The sequence below is a fragment of the Lepidochelys olivacea genome, assembly GCF_965140295.1.
Source record: "Lepidochelys olivacea isolate rLepOli2 genome assembly, chromosome: 25".
NCBI classification, from domain to species: domain Eukaryota; kingdom Metazoa; phylum Chordata; order Testudines; family Cheloniidae; genus Lepidochelys; species Lepidochelys olivacea.
Window position 1 is genome coordinate 10,265,241 of NC_140435.1, and position 25,359 is coordinate 10,290,599.

General features: G+C 43.2%; 1 protein-coding gene across 4 annotated transcripts in view; it reads left to right on the top strand.

Annotated features, from left to right (window-relative positions):
* The window catches only part of MLLT1 (MLLT1 super elongation complex subunit), a 59,567-nt gene that overhangs the window by 13,415 nt on the left and 20,793 nt on the right, over positions 1-25,359 (top strand). For 2 of the 4 annotated variants that reach the window (XM_084614485.1, XM_084614487.1), the window contains exons 3-6: positions 7,635-7,717; positions 17,975-18,118; positions 20,381-20,506; positions 22,753-23,298. In XM_084614485.1, coding sequence (XP_084470611.1) covers positions 7,635-7,717; positions 17,975-18,118; positions 20,381-20,506; positions 22,753-23,298 — 899 coding nt within the window. The remainder of the gene's footprint in view (positions 1-7,634; positions 7,718-17,974; positions 18,119-20,380; positions 20,507-22,752; positions 23,299-25,359) is intronic. The other 2 variants (XM_084614484.1, XM_084614486.1) reach the window with 1 other exon arrangement.

Consider the following 25,359-nt stretch of genomic DNA (forward strand, 5'->3'; position numbering starts at 1 on the left):
TATGACGAGATAACTGGCTCTGTGGATGAAGGGAAAGCAGTGGACGTGTTGTTCCTTGACTTTAGCAAAGCTTTTGACACGGTCTCCCACAGTATTCTTGCCAGCAAGTTAAAGAAGTATGGGCTGGGTGAATGGACTATAAGGTGGATAGAAAGTTGGCTAGATTGTCGGGCTCAACGGGTAGTGATCAATGGCTCCATGTCTAGTTGGCAGCCGGTATCAAGTGGAGTGCCCCAAGGGTTGGTCCTGGGGCCGGTTTTGTTCAATATCTTCATAAATGATCTGGAGGATGGTGTGGATTGCACCTTCAGCAAGTTTGCAGATGACACTAAACTGGGAGGAGAGGTAGATATGCTGGAGGGTAGGGATAGGATACAGAGGGACCTAGACAAATTAGAGGATTGGGCCAAAAGAAGTCTGATGAGGTTCAACAAGGACAAGTGCAGAGACCAGCACTTAGGACGGAAGAATCCCATGCACCACTACAGACTAGGGACCGAATGACTAGGCAGCAGTTCTGCAGAAAAGGACCTAGGGGTTACCGTGGACGAGAAGCTGGATAGGAGTCAACAGTGTGCCCTTGTTGCCAAGAAGGCTAACGGCATTTTGGGCTGTATAAGTAGGGGCATTGCCAGCAGATTGAGGGATGTGGTCATTCCCCTCTATTCAACGTTGGTGAGGCCTCCTCGGGAGTACTGTGGGAGTTTTGGGCCCCACACTACAAGAAGGATGTGGAAAAATTGAAGGGAGTCCAGCGGAGGGCAACAAAAATGATTAGGGGACTGGAACACATGACTTATGAGGAGAGACTGAGGGAACTGGGATTGTTTAGTCTGCGGAAGAGAAGAATGAGGGGGGATTTGATAGTTGCTTTCAACTACCTGAAAGTGGGTTCCAAAGAGGATGGATCTAGACTGTTCTCAGGGGTAGCAGATGACGGAACAAGGAGTCTTAAGTTGCAGTGGGGGAGGTTTAGGTTGGATATTAGGAAAAACTTTTTCACTAGGAGGGTGGTGAAACACTGGAATGCGTTACCTAGGGAGGTGGTAGAAACTCCTTCCTTAGATGTTTTTAAGGTCAGGCTTGACAAAGCCCTGGCTGGGATGATTTAGTTGGGGTTGGTCCTGCTTTGAGCAGGGGGGTTGGACTAGATGACCTCCTGAGGTCCCTTCCGACCCTGAGATTCTTTGATTCTCCCAAAAGTAGTGTCAGAGTTTCACCTACATCGATGCGTCCTCCAACCTGTTTTCTTCCCCAAACCACACGTCTCCTACGCAGACAGGGTCCTGCATTCCCTTGATATCTGCTGTGCACTGGCATTCTGCCTCCACAGAACTCGCTCCTTTTGCACATTGCCAAAACTATTTCTGGCCATTGTGACCGATCCAAGGGCCAAGCGCGCTCCTCCCAGCGTATCTCCAAAGGGATCTCGGCGCATCCACGCGTGCTACACACAATCCAGTGTACCCACTGCCTGATGGAGTCACAGCACACACTACACGAGCACAAGTGCTCCTAGATACAGCAAAGACCATGTGGAAAACTCCTGCCATCATTTTGGCAACTTGTAAATGGGCAATAACATACTATCTCCCCGTGCTCGAGACTCAGAATTTTTGTTTACCCATCCCCACCTAATTCCCTGGTGCTGAATGCCATAAATGAGCAGGGTAGACAACATTACTCTAGGTCTACTCTTTATGACAAGGACCAGAAAAGGTCCTTTTTGAATGGAAGGCCTACTCATCTGCAACCCTCCAGTTTTGAATTGCAAACTATCAGGCGATCATGGCCAGGTATGACTAGATGAATTGCAACAAGTTTGCATCCTTTATTGAGCATCTTCCAGAGGAGCATAGAGAGTGCTTCCAGGCTGTCTTAAGGAGGGTCTTTTATTAGGCAGAACCTCTCTCCGAGCATCTTTGGATGCAGGAGACACTGCTGCTAGATGCATCTCCACAGCAGTTGTCATGTGCAGGGCATTGTGGCTCCAGTTGCCAGGATTTCTGAGAGAGGTTCAGAATATAGTTGAGGCCCTCCTGTTTGATGGTCAGAAACTCTTTTCAGGAGCTATGGACGCATCCCTGCACACCTGAAGGACTCCAGGGCTACATTGAGGTCTTTCAGTATATACAGTCCTGCTAAATGTCCTCTTATTTGTAGATCTCAAACTGCCCAGAGATTGCACCCAGTACAATTCTCTGATTTTTACAGAACCACCGAACATACTAGGAAAAGAGATTCCAGAGGAAAAGAGCTTCCCACCCTCCTTCAGCTCCTACCTAGTTATCATTGAAAGAACAATTTTCACAGGTTGATTGAGAGCTCAACTCTTCCCTCACCTCTAGTTTGCAAGCCGCAACCTTTTGCCTACCTCCCCACTTCTGGAGGCTGCCTTTCCTATTTCCAACAGGCCTGGCAGCATAGTACAACAGATAAGTTGGTCATAGTGGTTATAACCTCGAGCTACACCATCCGCTTCATGTTTCTCTTCAGGGACCCCTTTCATGAGACTATTTTGAGTCAAGAAGTATGCTCCCTCCTTTGTTTAGAAGCCAATGAACCGGTCCCATCCCCTCACAAGTGGAAAGGGTTTTAATCAAAGCATTTTCTTGTGTCAAAGAAGGATGGAGGCTGATATAGATCTAAGACAACTGAACAAATTTATAACGTCTCAAAAGTTCCAGATGGTGACTCTGGCAGCTCTAATCCCTTCTTTAGAGGCAGGAGATCGGTTTTGGCCCTCAGCCTTCAGGACCCCTATTTCTTTATAGTGATACATCCCACCACACAGGAAATACCTGCATTTCACCAGGGGCCAGGATCATTTTCAATAGTGAGTACTTCCCTTCAGCCTCTTTTCAGCCCCAAGGCTGTTCTTGAAGGCTTTAGTGGTAGTGGCTGCTTACCTTCATAAAGAAGTAATTTTAGTCTTCCTGTATCTCAATGCATGGCTCCTCAATGGCTAATGTTATGAAGCAGTACTAACTTCCACTCAGATGGCTCTCCCTCTTCTAGGAGTTGGATCTCCAGTTAAATGTAAAAAAATCCAACTTAGCCCCTGTTCAGAGAATACAATTGATAGGGTGCATATTTGGATTCATTGATAGCCAGGCCTTCCTTCCCACAGACAGATTCATAACTTTATCGAGTCTGGTTGGGACAATTCAAGGAATCCCCCATACTACATTAAAGAACTGTTTGGAACTCTTGGGTCATATGGCAGCTTGCTCCTTTGTGATGGAGCATGCAAGATTATGCCTCTGCTGTTTTCAGGGCTGGTTTAGGGGGACCTATTCCTCAACCAGAGACAGCTTGGACAAACAGGTTACTGTTCTCCTCTAGATGAAGAACTCCCTGGTTGGTGGAAAGATCAATACAATGTATGCACAGGCGTCCATCTATCCACCCAGCTCCAACAATAACAGTGACAACAGATGCATCGCTGTTATTGTGTGGGAAGCACGCGTCAACACACTCACAACTCAGGGCAGATGGTCACCTCAGGAAACTGGTATTCATATCAACTTATTAAAACTCAGGACAGTTAGGAATGCCTGCCTTCAGTTCTTATCCCTCATCAAGGGCAAATCAGTCAGAATCAGGATGGAAGAACAAGGTCCATCTCTCTGTGTGCCAAAGTTATGAAGTTATGGAAATGGTGTATTAGCCCATCAGATTGCTGTTTTACCTTCCTGGAGTTCAGAATGTCACAGCCAATATGCTCAGCAGGTGCTTCTTCCAGGACTGTGAATGGGAGCTGGACACTCACATCCTTCATGGGATATTCCAGAGGTGGGGACTTCCTGTTGCTGGATGTGGAGAATAGGTGCACCTGTGGAAGTGCCCATTATTCTGCTTGAGGGGAGGTCTAGATTGCCTTTCTTTTGGGAGACCCTTTCTCCTTCCTTGGACAAATGGGGCTTATTCTACGCATTTCCCTCCAATACCACTAATTCTAAGAGTGATGAACAAGATCAGGCAGGAACAGGCCAGGGTTATCCTTGTGATACTGGCCAGACTGAGGCAAGCTTGGGATCCTTACTTCCTTCACCTGTGTGTCCAACCAGTGCTCAAGCTTCCGACCTTCCCTCATTCCTCTCCCAGGATGCAGGTCGTGTGCTTCACCCCAGCTTAGGGGTCTTCTGTCTCCAAGTATGCTCCTACATGGTTCCCGGGATTAGAGTACTCCTGTCAAACAGATGGACAAGTATTACTAAATGGTAGAAAGAAAAGGAGTACTTGTGGCACCTTAGAGACTAACAAATTTATTTGAGCATAAGTTTTCGTGAGCTACAGCTCACTTCATTGGATGCATTCAGTGGAAAATACAGTGGGGAGATTTATATAGAGAGAGAACATGAAACAATGGGTGTTACCATACACACTGTAATGAGAGTGATCACTTAAGGTGAGCTATTACCAGCAGGAGAGCGGGGGTTGGGGGGGGGAGAGGGGAAACCTTTTGTAGTGTTAATCAAGGTGGGCCATTTCCAGCAGTTGACAAGAGAGTCTGAGGAACGGGGGCGGGGGATAAACATGGGGAAATAGTTTTACTTTGTGTAATGACCCATCCACTCCTAGTTTTTATTCAAGCCTAAGTTAATTGTATCCAGTTTGCAAATTAATTCCAATTCAGCAGTCTCTTGTTGGAGTCAGTTTCTGAAGTTTTTTTGTTGAAGAATTGCAACTTTTAGGTCTGTAATCGAGTGACCAAAGAGATTGAAGTGTTCTCCAATTGGTTTTTGAATGTTACAATTCTTGACTTCTGATTTGTGTCCATTTATTCTTTTACGTAGAGACTGTCCAGTTTGACCAATGTACATGGCAGAGGGGCATTGCTGGTACAGATCACATTGATAGATGCACAGGTGAAAGAGCCTCAGATAGTGTGGCTGATGTGATTAGGCCCTATGATGGTGTCCCCTGAATAGATATGTGGACACAGTTGGCAACGGGCTTTGTTACAAGGATAGGTTCCTGGGTTAGTGGCTCTGTTGTGTGGTGTGTGGTTGCTGGTGAGTATTGGCTTCAGATTGGGGGGCTGTCTGTAACCAAGCACTGGCCTGTCTGCCAAGATCTGAGAGAGTGATGGGTCGTCCTTCAGGATAGGTTGTAGATCCTTGATGTTGCGTTGGAGAGGTTTTAGTTGGGGGCTGAAGGTGATGGCTAGTGGCGATCTGTTATTTTAATAAATAATAATATATAATAATATAATAAATCTGTTATTTTCTTTGTTGGGCCTGTCCTGCAGTAGGTGACTTCTGGGTACTCTTCTGGCTCTGTCAATCTGTTTCTTCACTTCAGCAGGTGGGTATTGTAGTTGTAAGAATGCTTGATAGAGATCTTGTAGGCGTTTGTCTCTGTCTGAGGGGTTGGAGCAAATGCGGTTGTGTCGCAGAGCTTGGCTGTAGACAATGGATCGTGTGGTGTGGTCTGGATGAAAGCTGGAGGCATGTAGGTAGGAATAGCGGTCAGTAGGTTTCCGGTATAGGGTGGTGTTTATGTGACCATCGCTTATTAGCACCGTAGTGTCCAGGAAGTGGATCTCTTGTGTGGACTGGTCCAGGCTGAGGTTGATGGTGGAATACCCCCCCCTCGCTGGAAATAGCTCACCTTAAGTGATCACTCTCGTTACAGTGTGTATGGTAACACCCATTGTTTCATGTTCTCTGTGTATATAAATCTCCCCACTGTATTTTCCACTGAATGCATCCGATGAAGTGAGCTGTAGCTCACAAAAGCTTATGCTCAAATAAATTTGTTAGCCTCTAAGGTGCCACAAGTACTCCTTTTCTTTTTGCAAATACAGACTAACACGGCTGCTACTCTGAAACCTGTCATAAATGGTAGAAGGCAGTCAGCTTGAATTACTTACCTTCAGAAATGGAAGAGGTTCAACCACTGGTGTCCACCATGTGCCAGAATCTTCTCTGCTCTCAATTGTCCGCTGGACTTATTTAATAAACCCAGGTTTCAGAGTAGCAGCCGTGTTAGTCTGTATTTGTAAAAAGAAAAGGAGTACTTGTGGCACCTTAGAGACAACCAATTTATTTGAGCATAAGCTTTCGTGAGCTACAGCTCACTTCATCGGATGCATGAATCCATGAATCAGTGAATGCATGCATCGGATGTAGCTCACGAAAGCTTATGCTCAAATAAATTGGTTAGTCTCTAAAGTGCCAGAAGTACTCCTTTTCTTTTTAATAAACCCAATTTTTTTAAACTGTATTAAGGTTCAGCTCACCACAATATCAGGATTTTATTCCCGACGAGGAGGGTTTTCTATTTTTACTTCCCCTATGTCATTGAGATTTATTAAGGGTCTGGAAAACCTTTACCCCCAGGTTAAGAATCCTACTCTGACACAGATATGGAGGCCGCATAAGGTTTGATCTGCTCCTTACTTCACTTATCTATGAAGATGGCCTTTCTAGTAGCTATCACGTCAGCCCACAAGGTTGGAGAAATTGGAGCCTTGATGGCAGCAGACCCTTCTTTGATGATATTTTTTTCAAGAACAAGATGCCCCATGACTGCACCCAAAGTTCTTACATAAGGTGCTGTCAGATTTCTATTTTAACCACTCTATTTATCCACCAGTATTTTTTTCTAAACCACATCAATCTCAGTGGGAGACTTCCCTTCCCATAGTTGTATGACAGGCATTTGTCTTTTATCTGGATAGGACCAAGCAGTTTTGGAAATCACCTAGACTCTTGTCTGTATCGCAGAAAGATCAAAGAGATCCATGATGTCTTCACAGAGACTGTCAAGCTGAATCTCTGGGTGTATTACTGCTTTCTGTGATGCAGCTGGTGTGTTGCATCCTCAAAGAACTATGGCACACTTTATTAAATCACAGGCATTTTCCATGTTGTTACTCAAAAACATTCCTGTGTCTGAGATATGCAGAGCTCCTACTTGGGCTTCAGTGCTTACCTTTTCTAAATATTATGCCTTAGTCCATGCTGCCAGATCTAGTGAGTCTGTTCTGCTGTACTGTCTTCAGTCTTTTGTACTTAATTCTGAAGCTAGCTTCTCCCTGTGAGGATAGTACTCGGGAGTCAACAGAAGAGGAGAAGCCCTAGGGACACTACTTGAAGAAGAAGAAGAAAAGGTTACTCACTTTGTGCAGTAACTCTGGTTCTTTGAGATGTGTGTCCTTGTGGGTGGTCCACTATCTGCCCTCCTTCCCCTGTGCTTCCGACTGTTCTTCTTGGACGCTCAGCTACAGACGGACGTGACTGTGGTTCCCTCGGGCAGCCCTATATACCTTTGCAGCACAGCATGAGGCTGCGTAGGGTGCATGCGCAGGCAGAACAGACACTACTAATAAAAAAATCTCTGAGGGCTCAAGAGAGCCACTTGCACCTGAAGTGGAGCACCCTTAGAGCGCACATCTCGAAGAACCACAGTTACTGCACAAGGTGACTAACCTTTCATTTTTGAGGGTAGCGGGCAAGCAGTTTTCCTACCCCTAATTAAGCATAGGATCTTATTCTGTGTTTATAAAGGTCAGAGGTTTGCCCTGCATTGTCAGAGGCTCATTTCTCTTCCTTGTAATTGCTCTGATCTTGGATACTGTTACATTATGTCTGAAGCTAATGTTTGTTTTGCTTTTTTCTTCTTAGTGTGCAAGGAGCCTCCTTACAAAGTGGAGGAGTCCGGCTACGCTGGTTTCATTATGCCCATTGAAGTACACTTCAAAAATAAGGTAGAGTCCTATTTGCCTAATTGTTTTGATTGCTTTGAACTGCACCAGACAGTTAAACTGCTTGGCAAAAATGTGCTAAATTATGTGACCATTTTGTGTGGTTTTTATTGCTCTGATAAACAGAAATTGACTCTGATTTTTGGAAGTTATAGCAAGCTTTCTGCCAGACTTTGAAAGGAAACACTCCTGTCTGGTAGAGAGAAAGTTGTAAAGAAAGGTAATATAAGGATAGTGTAGCAAGTTATGGGCTTGTCTAAACACAAGTTTGTATAGTACAGATCCCCAAGTGGGGGTGAAGTTATATTGATATAAAGATGTGTATACCAGAGTAATTTATTTGTCTTGCTGTACAGGAATAAACTATAAGCTCCTTTTATATTGGTATAATGTCTTCCACACTAAGGATTGTATTGCTATTAAAAAATTTTTTCAAAAAATCACACCCTTAACCTAAATAGTTATACCAGTATTAATATGGTATGTAGACACAAACATAAGACTTGTGTGTCTTGGACATAGTAATTCACAATAGAGACTATAGGTCTGAGTTTGTTCACCCCAAAAGAAAATGCGAAAGACTTTAAATCTTAAGATTCAACGATAACAATGTGAAAGTTAAAATGTAGTATTCGCTGCATACGGTGAAGATAAAGTTTAGTCCTGCCTCAAAAGTCCTATGCCACATGACTTAAAGAAGGTTACGGAGACTAGGGATTTGTCAAACCAACTTTGCACTCGCTGGTTGTATATTCAGTTTCAAATTAACTCTTTGTTATGATCGTTGTGTTGAGCGTTCCCTTCTTTTGGTTACTATACAAAAAATTGGATGTGAACCAGTTGTTTGTTATGTATAATATTGGAATGATCATAGAATATCAGGGTTGGAAGGGACCTCAGGAGGTCATCTAGTCCAACCCCCTGCTCAAAACAGGGCCAATCCTCAATTTTTACCCTGATCCCTAAATGGCCCCCTCAAGGATTGAACTCACAACCCTGGGTTTAGCAGGTCAATGCTCAAACCACTGAGCTATCCCTCCCCCCATAGCTGACATAAACCCAGAAAAGCTAGGAAATGAAACCATTAAGCCACCTAACAGTACATAACCTCTAATTCCTCACCCATGGGTAGATACTTTACCATTACCACAATTACTGTATACCACACACCAATACCGTAACTCTACCTATCTGCCTTCCAGCACCTCCTTTACTGAACACATTAGGCTGTCTCCATCCTTGCCTTCTGCACCTCTCTTCACCACACTACCTCCTCCCAACACTATTAGATGTGAATGTTTGGTGTGTTTGTCTGCTTTCCCTTTGTAGCTTGTGGAGCTCTGACCTTTATTACTGAAGCAGTAATGAGCTGGTGAGCAAGTCCGATAAATTTCTCATGTTTTGCCACAGGGGGAGCACCTCTGACATAGCATTGGAAGCTTTTTTTGCCCAAGATTGTCACTGTTCTGAGGCTGGGACATGGGGGAGCCCAAGGCATGTAAAGGGAAGTGGGGATTGCGGTGCATGGGGCATGAGGGTGGGTGATAGAAGCAGTTTTGCCCAGACCCACAAAAATAATGAGATTTTAAATAGGCAAAGTTTGTGACTTTTCCTTCCGATTTTTTGAAAGCTTTTAGGTGAAAGCCACACCTCCTCCTCCCTTCACTCACTCCAGGTTCAGAATTCACCTTTAAATAACCAAACAAAAAATGTGATCCTCTCCCCTTAGGAGAGTCCCCTCCCAGCTGCCAAATCCTGGTGTGGGTGAACAGTCATTCACTTGCTCTTCACTTCTCTCTCCTATCGCTGTCTTTTCCTCTCTTCCATTTTCCTCCCATTCTTTTGCCCCACTTGCATTCTACCTTATAATCACCTGTCTTTCACATGCCCTCAGTCTCCCATCTCCCCACATTCTCTTTCCTGCACCCACACTCGATTGTCCTTCCTGCCCTCCATATTCTCTTGCTTTCCCTGTCTTCCTTCCCTATTCACATGCTTGTCAGAGTCCGCTCTTTGCCACCTAATGGCATATAGGGCTGCCACCTTCCCTGAATATAGCTTGGTTTCACCCTTTTGGGAAACAATGGGAGGTGGTGGCCATTATTGCAAAAGACTGCTTAAATCTCTTCCTTCACAGATATTAGGGACATGGTGTCCATCTTAACTGATAAAAGCAGGGGGTGCTCTCTTTCCCACTGAGAACAATGGGAGACGGTAGCCATTTTGAGGGTCTTTGCAGAGACGAAAATGCGAAGAGGGGAGGAGGAGAAGACAGGAAAATCCCAAAGATCAGGAAGTGGAGGAGAAACACAAAAGAAGATGAGGAAGGAAAAGAGAAGGCAGGATTACTAGAGTCCCGCAAATCTGCGGATATCTGCTTTATGTCCGTGGACCATGTTTGCAGATCAGATGCAGATACAAATTTTGTACCCACGTCGGGCTCTAAGGATTACTGTTGGCTTATAGGGGAGCATGCTTTCTCACTGAGTGATTGAAAGTGACATTAGTTGTTTGTTCAGTACCTTAAATGTTTGTTACTTAAAGGCTGTATCCTCCCCATGATCTCTGTGCAAACCTACTGATGTTAGCGACAGGTCTGCTATATATTGTGGGCACATATAGTCCTGAATTTATATCACAGTTCATGGGTCATAATTAAATATGGAATTTGGCCCTGACTTCCAAATGAGTTTGATACCCCTGCTTTAGCTCAGTTAGAAGTTTTGGATTTGATACAGGAATCACTTAGTGAAATGCTCTGTAGCCTGTATCTATGCAGGAGGTCAGACTAGATCACACTGGTCCTTTCCGGTCTTAAAATCTCTAAATTTTGACAGTTTTGGCGGATGGTTGAAATGTGTCCGATTGGTGACTGCGGTGTTCGTCAGTTTCGACCCTCATATCCTGTTCCTGTAGGTGAATTGAGATTTACAAAGGGTTTTAGGCCCTGTAACAATACCACTTTTTAATACCTTTTGAAAGGTTGAAGTGTGGGAGGGTGGAAACACACTGGAGAGGCAATGGACTCCTAATCCACGAGGGTAGATCTTTTTCATGGTTTGCTTAAATTAATTTTTAATTCCAAGGTTTTAGTCTTTCCTTTAACTCTTCCACTTTCCCATTTGGTTAGTTTCTGAATTGTTGCTAAAATGGGAAGTATTGTTTGTTGGAGCCAATGTACTCTTTACCTTTTGCGTAATGAAGCATGCTGCCATCTAGTGCTATTGGAGAACCTTACTTTGAGAGTATCTTCAATGAGCTTCATCGGGGACTTCTGCCTGTCAACTCTGTCCTCTGCATTTTCTCACCGCCCAGTTGGAGTTGGGAGAGTCAGCAGCCCCAGCACCGCCATAGCTGGCGCATGTTTGCCTTCTCAGAGAGGCACCAGAAGTAGAGATGGCAGAGTACAGAACAGGTGTTGTTGGGAGCTGTTCTTAACCTCCACCCCATGTGGCCCCGCCTTGACACTGTGTGTTCACCTTCACTATACTGTAATGTGGTTCATCGTGGGTGGGTGAATGCTTTTAAACTCTTGCCCATTTGACTTGGAAAAAGATCCTAATGATCTGAAGGCAAATGATTTGAGTCCTCCACAATGTCAGAGTAGGCCCTGTGGGAAATAAGACTTTCATACCATAAAGGTGGGGGGGATCCTTTCATTTGCTAATCTAGTGCTGGTGGCCAGCTAGAGCTCCTGCCCCTGGAATCAAGCCTGAAAATAAAATGGAAGGTTCTCAGCAGATTATGTGAAAAGCAGTTTTGTGAAAGTGAAATTGACTAATAGTAACTGCCAATTCATTTGGGACTGTTTGACTGAAAATGTTAGCTCGCCCACTTCTATTTTTAAACCCTTTCTATTTCTTCCTGTAATTGGATCAGTATGAACTGGTTACAGTAAATGCATTGCAATCTTTCTCCTACTCCTTCCCCAGAAATCTGGTGGTATTGAAATTTATCACAGCCTGCTGCTTATTTCCAAATACATATTTCAGAACAGCAACCAGTTAAATCTACAACATAAAATTATAGGTACGGTTTGTGGTTTTCAGCCACTATTATTACATTGTGGACACTGACCAAATGATTATAAACCATTACAACTAAAGAACCAAATACAGTTTCATATTATACCAAGATCAGACAGAAGATATTAATGTGATAGGTATCTAAAACCATTGCATTAGGACCTAAATAAAGTTTACCATCTTCAAACTGCAGTGTTAAAAAGAGAGACGATTTTCAGTATTTACATAATAGAATACATACAGTGAAACTTAGTTTATTCTCCATTACTAAGAAGGGAGATGGGTGGGGAAGGAGAGATACCAATTTGGTTCTTATCAAACATTTTGCTTTTATTTAAAAAATGAGGTTTTTTTACTTTGTCTAATATTTGTTTTGGAAGAAAACTTCTTTTGTATTAGCAAGTCTCCTTCAGGATTTGAGTTAACTGTTTATGGTGATCCAAAAGAGTGTAACTAGGAGAAAAGGGATGGAATGAACAAAGGAAAACTTAGGCTAAATAGCAGGAATCTTCCTGTCAGTGAGATATATTAATTTGTGGAATCGTCTTCCAGGGAAATTGTGGAGAACGCATTTTACCTGAGACACTTAAAACTTTACTGAAGAAAGCATTTTTAAGGTGCTGTATGGGAAAATTCCTACACTGATTGGGGGTGAGAAGGGATAGATTTGACCTCTTTCATCTGTTATTTAATTGTAGCATGCTGAAAAAAACAAGAGTTTAGTTTACTATTTATTTTGTTCATGCTTTAGATCAGCACATTGTGATCTTGCATTTTTCAATAGCATTCTTTACCTGATTCTCAATCAGCCCTGCAACATTTTCTAGTGGGCTGCTGTTGAACAGAGCAATATTTGTACTTCCTCTTAAATTCATAATTGTTGCTTTGTTTTAGCCATTTTCTTTTTGGATGGACTGGAGTTTGTTCAGTATGTTTCCTCAGCCTAAGTTTTCTGTGTGTCTTGCTGCCTTTCATAGGTCTTCCAGTTTGGTGCTCAAGGATTTATGTGGTGCCTCTTTACGTGCAATTCTGTATGTTACGCATCACTGTCACTCTGGCTGGCAGAGCAGTGTTGTCAAATGTGGTTGCAGATTGGTTAGGACATGTCTTAAGCTTTGCAGTAGGCTGTTCCTGGTCTATTTATTTAATGGTGTGTCAGGATTGAGGGATTGTTGTCCATGTGGAGTGGACAGAACCTCAGTTTCCAAAGCCTCTAATTGAAAAGATCCATACAAGATTAACAGCATGAAGGGCTGAGTTAATCCTTGGACTTGAATTTGAGTTCTAGCAAGTTTTAGCATTGCAGAGACACTGTTGAAACATCCCCACTAACTGTCTTCTTGGAGAGGTAGGAGATCTGTCCCTTTAAGAAGGGACTTGAACTCTGCAAACGTTTTGCCTTTCCCCTTATGCATCTGTTTGTCACTTCTTAGAAATTAATCTTGCCACATATCTATTTGAATGTGCCTAGTTGGCTCTTCCTTTCTTGGCATACTTATCAGCATCAGAGGTTGGGCTCTATATAGTGGGATCATTTGAGCCTACAACAGTTACCAGCCCTTATCTCAGCAACTCAAGTAAATAACAGTGCTGAGTCCTCATGTCACGTGTATATGAGGCCTGGGAGAAGAGCAACTGTGCATGCAGCTGTGCACCTAAGGCAGTTTCGGAAAGGAAGAATGGAAAACCTAGTTTCTTATTTAGAATGGCTTTGAAGTCTGGCCTTGTAGATGTACTGGGACTTTCACTTTAGAGTTGGAGGGTGAGTAGCCTGTAATAAATCATATTGTGGAGGTGCTCCTGGGCTTTCCTAGGTGTGTGTTTGAAGAGTCCTAGGGGAGAAACTGGATGATCTTAACCTTCTGGGACCCACAGGGTTCTAAGCTCTAGTGGTCAGTGAACCCAGCACTGAAGAAACACATACTTGCTAGCAGCTCTCTGGTTTAAGGCTGCTTGCAGTCATTTCTCTGGTATGATACCTTTTTTTATTTAAAAATGCTTGTTTTCTAGAGTTGAAAACCTGTGTGAAATGGAGCGTATTTAATGCTTCTCTGACTACTAAATGGATTATTCTCCCATACAGGGCTGTTTGCATCTAGAGAAGAGAGGACAGGTGATCTTATGGGTAAAGCACTTGACTGGGACTCAGGAGATTGGGGTTCAATTCCCAGCTCTGCCACAGTCTCTGACTTTGGGCAAATCACTTAATTCCTCTGTCTCAATTCCCCATCTGTAAAATGTGGCGATTCATCATAGAGTTGTTAGAATAAATACATGGGAAACCCTCAGTTACTTTGAGGACCATATAAGTATCTAGATACATGAGATGAAAGGGAATGATCTCTTCTGCTTCTGTACATGTAAATCTATTTTGAAAACAGTATAGCTGTGCTTCCTCATTTGCCTACTATTACAGGATAATGGTCTTTAGATAAAGCTTGCTTTTGCTAGTTATGTCCTCGAGCCATTGACTCCATGTGGCAAACCTTGAAAAGTCTTTTAGAAACAATTCTATGTACGTCACACTTTCTGGGGCTCTCTTCATCTATTTAAGTTATATGAGGCAATTGCATATGTTTGCAATCTTTTGTTCCAGAATTAATTACTTTTTCTGTATATTTTGCACCTGAGATTGTTACCTCAGCCTTCAGGATACCCTCCACAGCAGCTATAGATTCCCAACAAGTGGAGAGAAGAAAGTGCAGAGGTCTTTAAATTCTCTGTTCATGAAAGTGTCCTTTTTGACAAACTGAGAATGAAATTAAACTGTGTCATCCTTACTAAATATATTTTTTTCCACTTTCCTGTGAGGTACCAGTGGCTCTTTAACATAGCACTGAGAAACTGGATTCTCCAAAACTTACCTTAGGGGTTCCTTGGATTTTAAAGACCCTGTCTTCATCTGTGTAATTTGTATGTTCACACTGTGTTTACCTGAGAGCCCCAAAACCTTTGTGCTATAGCACAATCACTTGCACATTAGTCTTCTTCTGGCCTGGGAAGCTAGAGACTAAAAACTTGACTCCCAAGCTCTCTCATAGGTACTACTTCTGATGAAAGGCCAGCTGTGGTCACAGATGTTTGTTTTAAGGTTAACAGTGGCTTAGCTCTTAAGGGGAGTCGCATTTATTATATATATATATATATATATATATATATATAAAAAAATATTACGTGCACACACTAGTATCTCCATGGCAAACTTCCAGAATCTGTGTGGTCTGAGAATTGCCAGCTCTTCATTAGATCTGCTGAAAATAGGTTGACTTGGGCTAGAAGCCCAAGGCTTCTGTTCTTGTATAACAGCTGCACTAGACTGGTAAATGAAATTGCAGGAAGTGATCTGTAGTAAGTAAGACTGTTGTGAAGTTGCTGAATGTTATGGACTGAATGCGACATGCATGGAATGCATGCATGCAAGTATGGGATCTTCTGAAAGGCCCCACATAGCTTCAGAAGGGTCCCCTTTGCTATGCTCAGTAGCATTTCTTGAAGCATTGCTTTCTGGGATGATCCTAGGAAATGGAGTATCAATATACAGGGTGATGGACAAGTGTGTACAATGATCTGAAGCACATGAGGGGAAATGGATTGGTGCTGTCCTGATGTGGACAAGAATGCATCTGAAGAAGCTTATGCCCAAATAAATCTGTTAGTCTTTAAGGTGCCACCAGACTCCTCTTTGTTTTTGAAGAATGCTTTGGTAGCTATAGGACAATCCCTATGACATACTCACTAATGAAATCTGGCATAATAGAAATGCAGCTTCCATCCATACCAAGCCTTATCTTGTGACCAAACAGTTCATTGTTACATAGGAGAAGATCAGGAAGTTTCCTAAGGTCAGGAACATCAGAGGGTGTCTGCGTGGCCTCCAGGAGTGTCGGGTGTGACGCTATAGCTGAGTCACTGGCAAATGTCACCCTCTGGCCATGTTCAGCAGCATTCATTTTGAAGGGATCTCTGAAAGGGATTTGAGTAGTAAGAGCTTATCAGGGTGGTGTTGACTGTAGTACCTAAACAAAGGGGTAGGGTAAAACAAAAGGACTAGGGAGAAGAGGACCCAAGCTTGACTGTCTAGGGAGCCAAAATCTCCCTTCCCTCTCCTTAAAATAGAAACAGAATGTTGGTCTGAAGCAGGCTTCTGTGCTCCCTGTGTTTGTAAGAAAGAAGGCAATACTGGTTCACCCTGGTCCTTGAGGCTTTTCCCTGTTGTAATATAAAGGACATGTCTAATTTCAGTGGTGTCATGAGGACACGTGGGCTGCAAATCCCCAGAGGAGAAAAGCACTTGAAATTATAGTATTAAAGGTGATACATAGCCTTAAATAGGCAACTAGAGGAAGGTTTCTCTTCCTAGAGACCATTATCCATGCAATTTGCCAACTAAAACTGTTCTTTCACTTATTACCACAGACTGGGCTGCAAATTGGGCCGGATGGGCATTCCATTTTATTTTTCTAGTGAAATCTGTTATTGTACACCTCCCTAATAGCGCTGTGTGCTACGTTAAGGATCATCATCTGAGTTAACAGAACTTCCTCGCAACCTCACTCAGGGCTGTGAAACATTTCACTCCTTGTGTGATGTAGTTAGGCCAACCTAACCCCCACTGTAGATGCAGCTATGTTGACATAAGACGGAGAAGTGCATTAACTGCATTGACAGAAAAACCCTTTCTGTTACTGTAGTGATGTCTATGCTACAGCGGCATATCTGCAGCACTGCATCTGTTCCCAGCAGTGATTGTATTGTAGACATACCCTTACGCTTATCTGTGTGTGTAAGGTGATAGATACTCCTGCAGCAAGCAGAGTCCTTCCATTAGCAGTAGAACTAGACACTGCACTGACAGAGACTGATAAAGCATCACAATGGCTGAGAATTCCCCTCTCACTAATGGCTGCACTTACGTTAGTAGCAGCCAAAAAACTAGCAGCCAGTGGTACGTGAAAGGGACACAGTCGGCATAAAACTCATATTTAAAACCCTTATTTCTGTTACTAGCCTCACCTTGGATTACTAACTCAGTTTTAAACACGTGGTTTGTTTTACACCACTTACGTTGTTTATTTTCTCCAATTGCCTTATGGCTGGATGACAGAAAGAAACTAATCCGTTTCACTGATGTACGTCTTCATTTTCTGGTTCTCCTGACCTAGTACAAGGAATCAATTGCAGGAGACAGGGTTTTGTGGGTTTTTTTGTGTTTTTTTTTCATAGCACTGAAGACCAACAATATTCATATTATCTTTTGTAAAACCTTTTATATAAACCTGGGAACTAAAACTAGTAAATGTCTGTCCATTTGCTAACCTAGTATTATCGATTCTCCTAGTTTCTTGATATACGAGGATAGGTGACTGAGGCGATGTCACTCCTACTTTTTCTGAAGAAGATTAAGGAATTGTGTTACCCGTGTGGAAAGAGTTCCAGCAGTGCTCTGCCCCATACTGTCTGTCCCATACAACAAATGCATGAGAACTCTCTTCACTGATGCAGCAAGTGGAACAGAATCAGTTGGCCACAAATAGGAAACCCAGTCTGAACTTGTACACAAATGCCAGACTTCATCAGATAAAGATGGCTCATTTACAGTGCTTGGAAAGCTGAAAGGACTAGGGCATTTGCTCCTTCATCAGCTTCCACCCAACTCATTCAGTTTTTATTTCAAAAGGGATTTTGCATATCTAGCACTCCTTCCCTCACAGTGGCTAATCTTTCTAGAACCCGCATCCCTTTGGAGTGCAGGAGTTGTCCTTTCCCTAAATAATAAAGCAAAATATGTTTCTAATGGGTGGTAACTATAGTTCCATTATTCTCCAAAGAGGCTGAATAGATAGATTGTATGTTTGCACTAAAGAGTGGAATGGATAAAATTTGTACCTTCTTTCTTGGACCTTGGATGCCTAACAAAGACCAGCATCCCTATAAACAATCGGTTTTGGCAGGTGTCAGTCAATATCCTTATCTATAGATTGTCACTCTAGGGGAAATTCATGTCTGAGTTTTTTGGTGTGAGTTTTTTGGCAACTGCAATCATTGCAGGCATTTTAGAAAATGAGATATTTGTACCTAGATTTTGAAAACTCTGTGATTCCCAAGATGAAAAACTGTTATGAATGTGACATTCATTCAAGAGTTAGTTCAGCATTCCTAGGACTGACCATTTGAAACCTCTGACCTAGCACACTTGCCAAAACACTTCATGAGTCTTCTGCTTTCTTGGTTTTAGGAGGAACCGAAGAAAGTTTGCTTCACATATGACCTTTTCCTGAATCTGGAAGGAAACCCACCTGTGAACCATCTTCGCTGTGAGAAACTGACATTCAACAACCCCACCAAGGACTTCAGACGCAAACTGATTAAAGCTGGAGGGGTGAGTGCCGAAAGAACCAGGGATGCGAAGAGACTTTTAGTGAAAAGGTGTAGCCAACTAATTCTATTCTGGGGGTTCTTTCTGTACTTGAGACCCAGCTGTTTTCTGAATAACTTAACTATTTAGATACCCTTATTATAAACAATCTCAACTGAACACTTGCTGCATTTGTCTTGGGGCAGATTCAGGTTCTGGTGACTTAATTGAAATGCTAGCAGCTGCAAGATGTTCTTGTGTGGATCACTTGATGCATTTGTATTTTCAGTGTAAATTTGTCTGCACACTGTGCCAAGGCCATAAACTTGTGGCTGCAGGCACCAGTCTGTGGATGGTGACTTTTTTTGTCCATCTGGCTGTTTTCAGATTGTGTGAGCTCCTTTTGTGAACTGGTTGGTGTCAATAACTTCCTCCAAATGTTCTAATATACAGAAGGAGACTCAAGAAAAAAGATATCCTAGTGTCCCTATTCCTCTTTCCCACAAGCAGGCTTAATAGTTGGCACTTCTGGCCAGTAAGTGTCCCCTAATCCTGGCATCCGCTGCCTATCGCATAGGAAGCAGAACCAGGGAGAAGTTCTGGGTGCCAGATTATTTAAAGCAGGCTAAGAGGAGAACACGCCTCTGCATGTGAGAAAACATTCTTTCTCTGCATATGCTGGTGGGGGCCACCAGTTGCAGAGGAGAGAGGAACCATTTCATCATGTCTGCTTTTTTAAAGCTGGTATGTCTGTCGAGAGGTTAGAAACACAAACTTGGAGAAATAGAGAATTAGAATGAAAGGGAAAGAGAAGAAGGAAATGGAGAGACACGACATGCCAGGAGAAGCAGAAAATGAAGGAAACTGAGTTAAAGGAGAACAGGAAATATGGGGGATCAAGATTGTGTGATGGAGAATGGAGGCAAATAATGGTAAAAAGAAGTAAATAGTAAAAGTAAAGTTATGGAGAAAAGCCTAGACAGACCCTTGAAAAGCTGCAATAATGAAGACTTGGGCAGCCACAGTGGGTAAGTTACTGGTTTTGTGGAAATTGGTACTGAGGAATCATTCACTGAATATTGCCAAATAGTTGTATAAGGTCTAAGCAAATTACCTTGACCCACATTCCCTGTGAGATCTGGCAAATTCGCAGTTGGGGTTCTAATATTTTGACAGTAAGTCTTTCCCTGAGTCTTTTTTCAGCTGAGGTTGTAATGTGACAGGGTTTTAGGGCACACCTGACACATGACTCCATTCCAGTCAAGCACCTTACTATTCCAGGTATTCCTAAATTAATCTGAAAAAAAGTTGTCTACCTAAAACCATCTTTCTGGCCTGGGATGGTAGAAATAGTCTTGTTCCATGAAGAAGTTTGTAAGCAGAAGATCTCAGAAGTGGAACTATTAATTTATTTGACTAAATTCTAAGTCAGTCTATCCAGAACTTCCCTACAAGTCCCACATCCTCCTGCAATGAGGATGAAGAGGAAGAGGCTTATTTCAGCCATACAATGGTGCTGAGCACTGTTTGCTTTTTGACACTTTTTAGGATTTTACTCATGCATTTTTCTTGCACGTCTCTAGGATCATCAGATATTGGAGTAACATCGTATTTGGACCGTTATTTAGAAACTGGGTGGATCAACTGAGAGTCACGTCTGATATGACACATCAAAAATCTTATTGGTCCCATAGCTCATTGGCAAAAAATGTGGAAGACATTTCTTTCAGTCCCAAATTCTCAGGGGAATTACTTTAGCTACATTGAGAGGAGCCTAGAGACATTCTGGCCTCTCATGGCTATCCATGTGTGTTTCTGATGTTGCCAATAAATGTTTTTCATGGACGTTTTTTGGCTGAAAGAATCCAACTATCTCATATTCTGTGAAATCTTGCTCTCCCTGGCCCCCAGTTTACCTCCAAACTGTTTAGGGCATAAGAGAGGCTGGTGCATTTTACTCTGTGTCTCCAGCCTCTCTTGATCATAGCCACAGTTATGCATCCTACTTGTACACAGGGTGCTGAAGTTCCCCTTGGTGGAAATGAAACTTGTCATTGCATCTTGGCTCCCAAACTCATCTCTCTGAATGGTCTCTATTTAGACATTGTCATTGGAGCTGGGAATCTTAACTGGAATTATTCAGGAGATATCTTACATCTTTAAAGGGAAAAAAGACCTAAATAATAGTAGCTAGAAATGATCAAAAGTCACTTGCTGAAGAGTAATCATGTTAAAATAGTCAACATTTCTCCTTACTTGTATATCATTTCTCTTCTTTATTACTAGGTGATGGTAATGCCAGAAGGAGCAGAAACAGTGTCCAGGCCAAGTCCTGACTACCCTATGTTACCCACAATACCACTCTCTGCCTTCTCTGATCCCAAGAAGACCAAACCATCCCATGGGTCAAAGGTCAGTGAGGCATGCTGCATTTATTTTGGAGCATTGGAGTACAGGGCTCTGTTGCTGGAAATGCACCCCAAAATTAAGTTTCCTCTGTAGTAACTAATTCTGGTTACTTACTCTGAGCATCTGGGATTTCTTCTTCCTTAGACTCTAGTTAGTGACCCAAGCAATTTGCGTTGTATTTGCTCTGTAGGATTCCCTTCCAAGCAACAGCACTGCGATTTCCTCAGCTTTTAATGGAGGAGGCGCAGCACTTGGTAACCATTGTTGTCATCCTCTGTATCTGACACGTTAAGAACCCTTTAAATGCCTCCGAGGAGCCTAGGTTTCCTTTCTAGTAGCTCATGCACACAGGCTATTATTTAGTCCCTACCTAGTGTAGTGACAAGTGCTTTGGAAATTCATAGATGAACATGTCCCTAGTGGAGTCCCATTGAGCCCACTGCTCCTGTTTCTCTCTATCTCAAGTCCAGAAGGCCTTTAGAATTCTTGTGACTTCCTGGCCCCTCTGAAGAGATTTTAAATAATTAAAGCCGACAGGATTTGTGAATATTTGTGAGCTAAGCCTACATGCTCAACTGCTAGAGCTGATATCTTTAACTGAGTCTAGTAAAGCTTTCTTTTTAAGTCATTTCCAGTTGTTATAACTTGTTTCCATATCACTGGATGTAGAGTAATTGAATGCAGCTTTTGCCCCCTGTCTCATGTAATAGCTGTGGTCAGAGTCCCTGAGGAATTCAACCTCCCAGCAGGAAGGAGAGGTTGACTAGAGAATCAAAACTTACTCTAGCAGTGTGAATGCTTGGGATGGCCATGTAAAGAGCACAAGATGTGCTGGACCTGATCAAGCCAGTAGTTTGAAGATTTTGATATCCTGCCTGTAGCAATAGCTAGTTCCCAGAGGCTCCAGAAGAAGGTGAAATTCACCTTCAGCCTCCACCAGCCTAATGCAGCTGACCTTGTGTAGGTTTTTGTACATAGCAAGGGCAATTCTCGCATGATCCCCACAGGCAATGTGCCTTGAAGCAGATTACATGTATTCTGTCGGTTTGCATAGCTACAAAAATTAATGGCCAAACAAAATGCTCAAATGACCTGAAGAAGAGCTCTGTCTAAGCTCGGAAGCTTGTCTCTTTCATCAACAGAAGTTGGTCCAATAAAAGCTATTACCTCATCCACCGTGTCTCTCTAATGACCAATGAGTTCAGTCCTACTATACGTTTTCTCCATTCTTCTAAAGTTATTGTATTTTGGCTGTGTCTTGATTCTTATGGGATGCAACAGGGAAAAATTACTTTGAATCATGTATTGCTTGTCTAATAGTGGCTGATTTGATTTTTGGACAGGTATTCGATAGAAAATGCTGAATCAGGAAGAAAGACTATGGCCAGGTCTACACTAGCAAGTTTACAGTGGTGCAGATGTCCCGATACAGCTGTGCCGCTGTAAGATTGCTCGTATAGCCACTCTATGCCGATGGGAGAGAGCTCTCCCATCGACCTAATAAAACCACCTAAATGAGCCGCGGTAGCTATGGCAGCAGGAGAGTGTCTTCCGCTGACATAGTGCTGTGCACGCGAGCACTTATGCTAGCAAAACTTATGTCGCTCAGGCAGGTGTTGTTTTTTTTTCACGCCCCGAGTGACATAAGTTTTGCCAACAATAAGGGGTAATGTAGACCTGGCCTAAATTAGAGATGCTTTCTCAACTGTCTCATTCCGTACAGACCCTCTCTCTCCTGCTTCCATGATGGCAGAGCAGCATGTGTGCACTAACTGGGGCCAGCCATCCAAAAATGGCAAAGGCAAATGACTCCTCATTATGCATTTCTATCCCCTGAGATAGGCAGGTGCCTACTGAGGTGTGTTTTTGTACTGCTTGTTAAGCTAAAGATGTGCTGTGGCAGGAAGCCTTGGCTGTGATACAAGTGTCAGAGACTTCAATCATTTTCCTAAGATCCAACATAGTATTAGTTTAATGCTTGATAGGTAAAGCATTTTTGGAGGGGGATGGGTGTGATCACAGCTTACTCTGGCAGAGTAAAAGATCTAATAATTCTCCTCCATTGAATTGTTTTGTTCCTAAAATGTGTCTGTTTTTAAAAGGACAGCTTGGTATAAAAGTTCACCTTATGTTTAACACTTACGTGAAGTAATGTAGTCTTTACCACAGTCTGAGCAAATTTGGATTATAGTGCTGTACTGAGTTTCAGGTTTTTGTGTAGCTTCTGTGTTTCTGTCCCTAAATTTTAGGATGCAAACAAGGACAGTAGTAAAGCATCCAAACCACACAAAGTAACCAAGGAGCACAGAGAGAGGCCAAGGAAAGACTCTGAGAGCAAAAACTCCTCCAAAGACCTCGAACGAGAACAAAGCAAGCCTTTGAAAGATTCCTCCAGAAAACCAGCTGAGAACAAACTGCCTAAGGATGAGAAAGCACCTCCTAAAGCTGCTTTCAAGGAACCAAAACTAGCCCTGAAGGAGACCAAACTGGAGAACACTTCTCCAAAGGGTGGACCACAGCCGGAGCCAAAATCTTCCAGCAAGAGGCCCTCCAACGTGGAGTCACCAAAGCCAAGCGCCAAAAAGCAAAAAAAGAGCAGCTCCAAAGGGGTAAAGAACATCCCAGGAACTTCTCCCCGAACTGCGTCTTCCTCATATCCAGAGAAGAAACAAACCAAGGAGAAGATGAATGCCAAAGTGGAGAAAGTAAAATCTGAAAGCGAAGCCAAGGAGATCAAAAAACCCGTGGAGATGGAGGAGTCCAATTCAGAGGATGAAACTTCTTTTAAATCAGAGGTGAGAGAGAGTTTTTCTCCTACCTGGCCTGGTGGGCATGTTGCTTGGGTTTCTTCATGGGAAAAATGCAGACTAGATATAGTCTTTGATCTAATCCTGTTTCAAAGAGGACTAGATGAAAGTGCAATAATGAACTGTTAATGCATGATAGTGGGGCCTTAGGGGAAGGGGTGGGCTGGGCTGGGCTGGGCTGGGGGCAAGCCTCCCCGAGCCCATGGTTCACCCACCGCCCATGTGTCTAAGTTATGATCTGTCATTCAGACTTAGTTTCTTTGCAGTAACATTTATGGTACAGGCCTGAATATGCCTTCAACTTCTTTGGTGATAACATCATGATTTTATGCCCTCGTCCCAGTTAAAGAACTGAGTAAATAATTTTTCTTTTCGAAAAGCATCATAACTGTAAAAATAGAATGTACTGACTTGTCTGAGGCTGATGGCAAGAACAGAGAATATAGTACTATTAGGCAGGCCTCAGAAACTCTACCTGATTCTTGCTAGCCTAGCCAGAGGACCAAACATACTAAGTGACGGGTGGTTCTACAGATAGGCACCTGCAGTGGCTCCAGGATCATCACAAGGCCTTGTAATAAAATTAATTTATGGCACCAATCTTGACTGAGTAGGTTTAGTTCTGTGGTGTAGATGTCTGCTGCTTGGAGAAGCTCTACACCAGTAGGGCATACCCTCTCTGGGGGGACAAGGAGGAACATCCGGGGGGGGGGAGGGTTGTGAGGGAGAGGGAAGGTGCAGCAGGGCCTGGGCCAGCCCCCATGTTGGCCTGGAGGGGGACCTCCCAGCCCTGCTCTGCTCCAGCTCCACTCTCGGCTGCCAGCCCACAGCCCCCGCTCCCTGGCCGTGGCCCCCTACCTGGCCGCAAGTCCGCTACCAGCCATGGAGGGGCACACCACATTGCATTACTGGTAAGGTTGGGGCACAAGAGGAAGAGGTTGGGTACCACTGCTCTACTCCCTCTTTTCCTACTGCCTCTCTATGAGCTAGGGTGCGATTCCCAGCTCATGTAGACATACTCGTGCTAGGTCTCATCTGAGCAAGTGTGCTAGCATGGGCAGCAACCCGTCTGAATCCCATATGTATCTACGCGGCACAGCTTAGCTCATGCTGCTGCTGCCTGTACCCACTCAGCTACCGTACTTTTTTTAGCACACGAGCTCAGATGAGAGGTAGAATGAGTATATCGATGTGAACAGGGAATCACACCCCTAGCCCATAGTGTAGATGTAGCCTTGGTAAACTGAGAGTTCCATTCATTCATTATCTCTCCCCTATCTTTGGCTGCTGGGAGAGGCAAAATGCCACTTTCTCCCTCAAGGATGGTTGTTTACCTGTTCTGCATTGAATCACAGGAGCACTCCTCTTTTGCCCTTGGAGTGCTCAAGTGGAGTGCTCCGTTGGTGTGTTCTGTGATTTGCTTTTCTGCCTGCGTATTTCAGGCAGAGAGCCGTAGGGGACTGGACCATGGACAGGACATCACATACCCTCTTGCCAATTGGCTATGGCAGAGGGCATTTTTTCCAATCCCTGCCCTTTGCATGTCTTTTCCTCAATGTTTTGATTCAGCATTAAACTCAGGAAGGGCCTTGGATGCCTTGGTGAGAACTGCATGGAATTTGGAAAATTGAAAAAAGTTTACAAAGAGAACAGCATTCTGAATGTGCACTCAGTTTCCTGGTAGAATGTCCATGCACCTTACTGCTCAGGATGAAGCTGGTCTCAAAAGAACTCCCTCCTTCCTGTTTAGAATGGAGTATAAAATGGTTGAGCTTCCCTCACTGTCGCAGGACAGTGGTCTTACCCACAGCAGTACATAATACAATGCTTAGATCTAAATAAGTGTAATACTTTTTAACTCCATTGTTTTTATAACCGCCTCAATGAGAGGTGATACTTAAAAATAAACAACTGGAGAGGCTTGTTGCTAAATTAGCATTGGTGTTGACACTGATCTGTAAAAATAATCTGAGCCCAAATTTTGGTCAGCTTCTGGACATTTGTCAGAAGATGAAGGGCTACTGTCCATATGCAAAAAATTGAGATAGG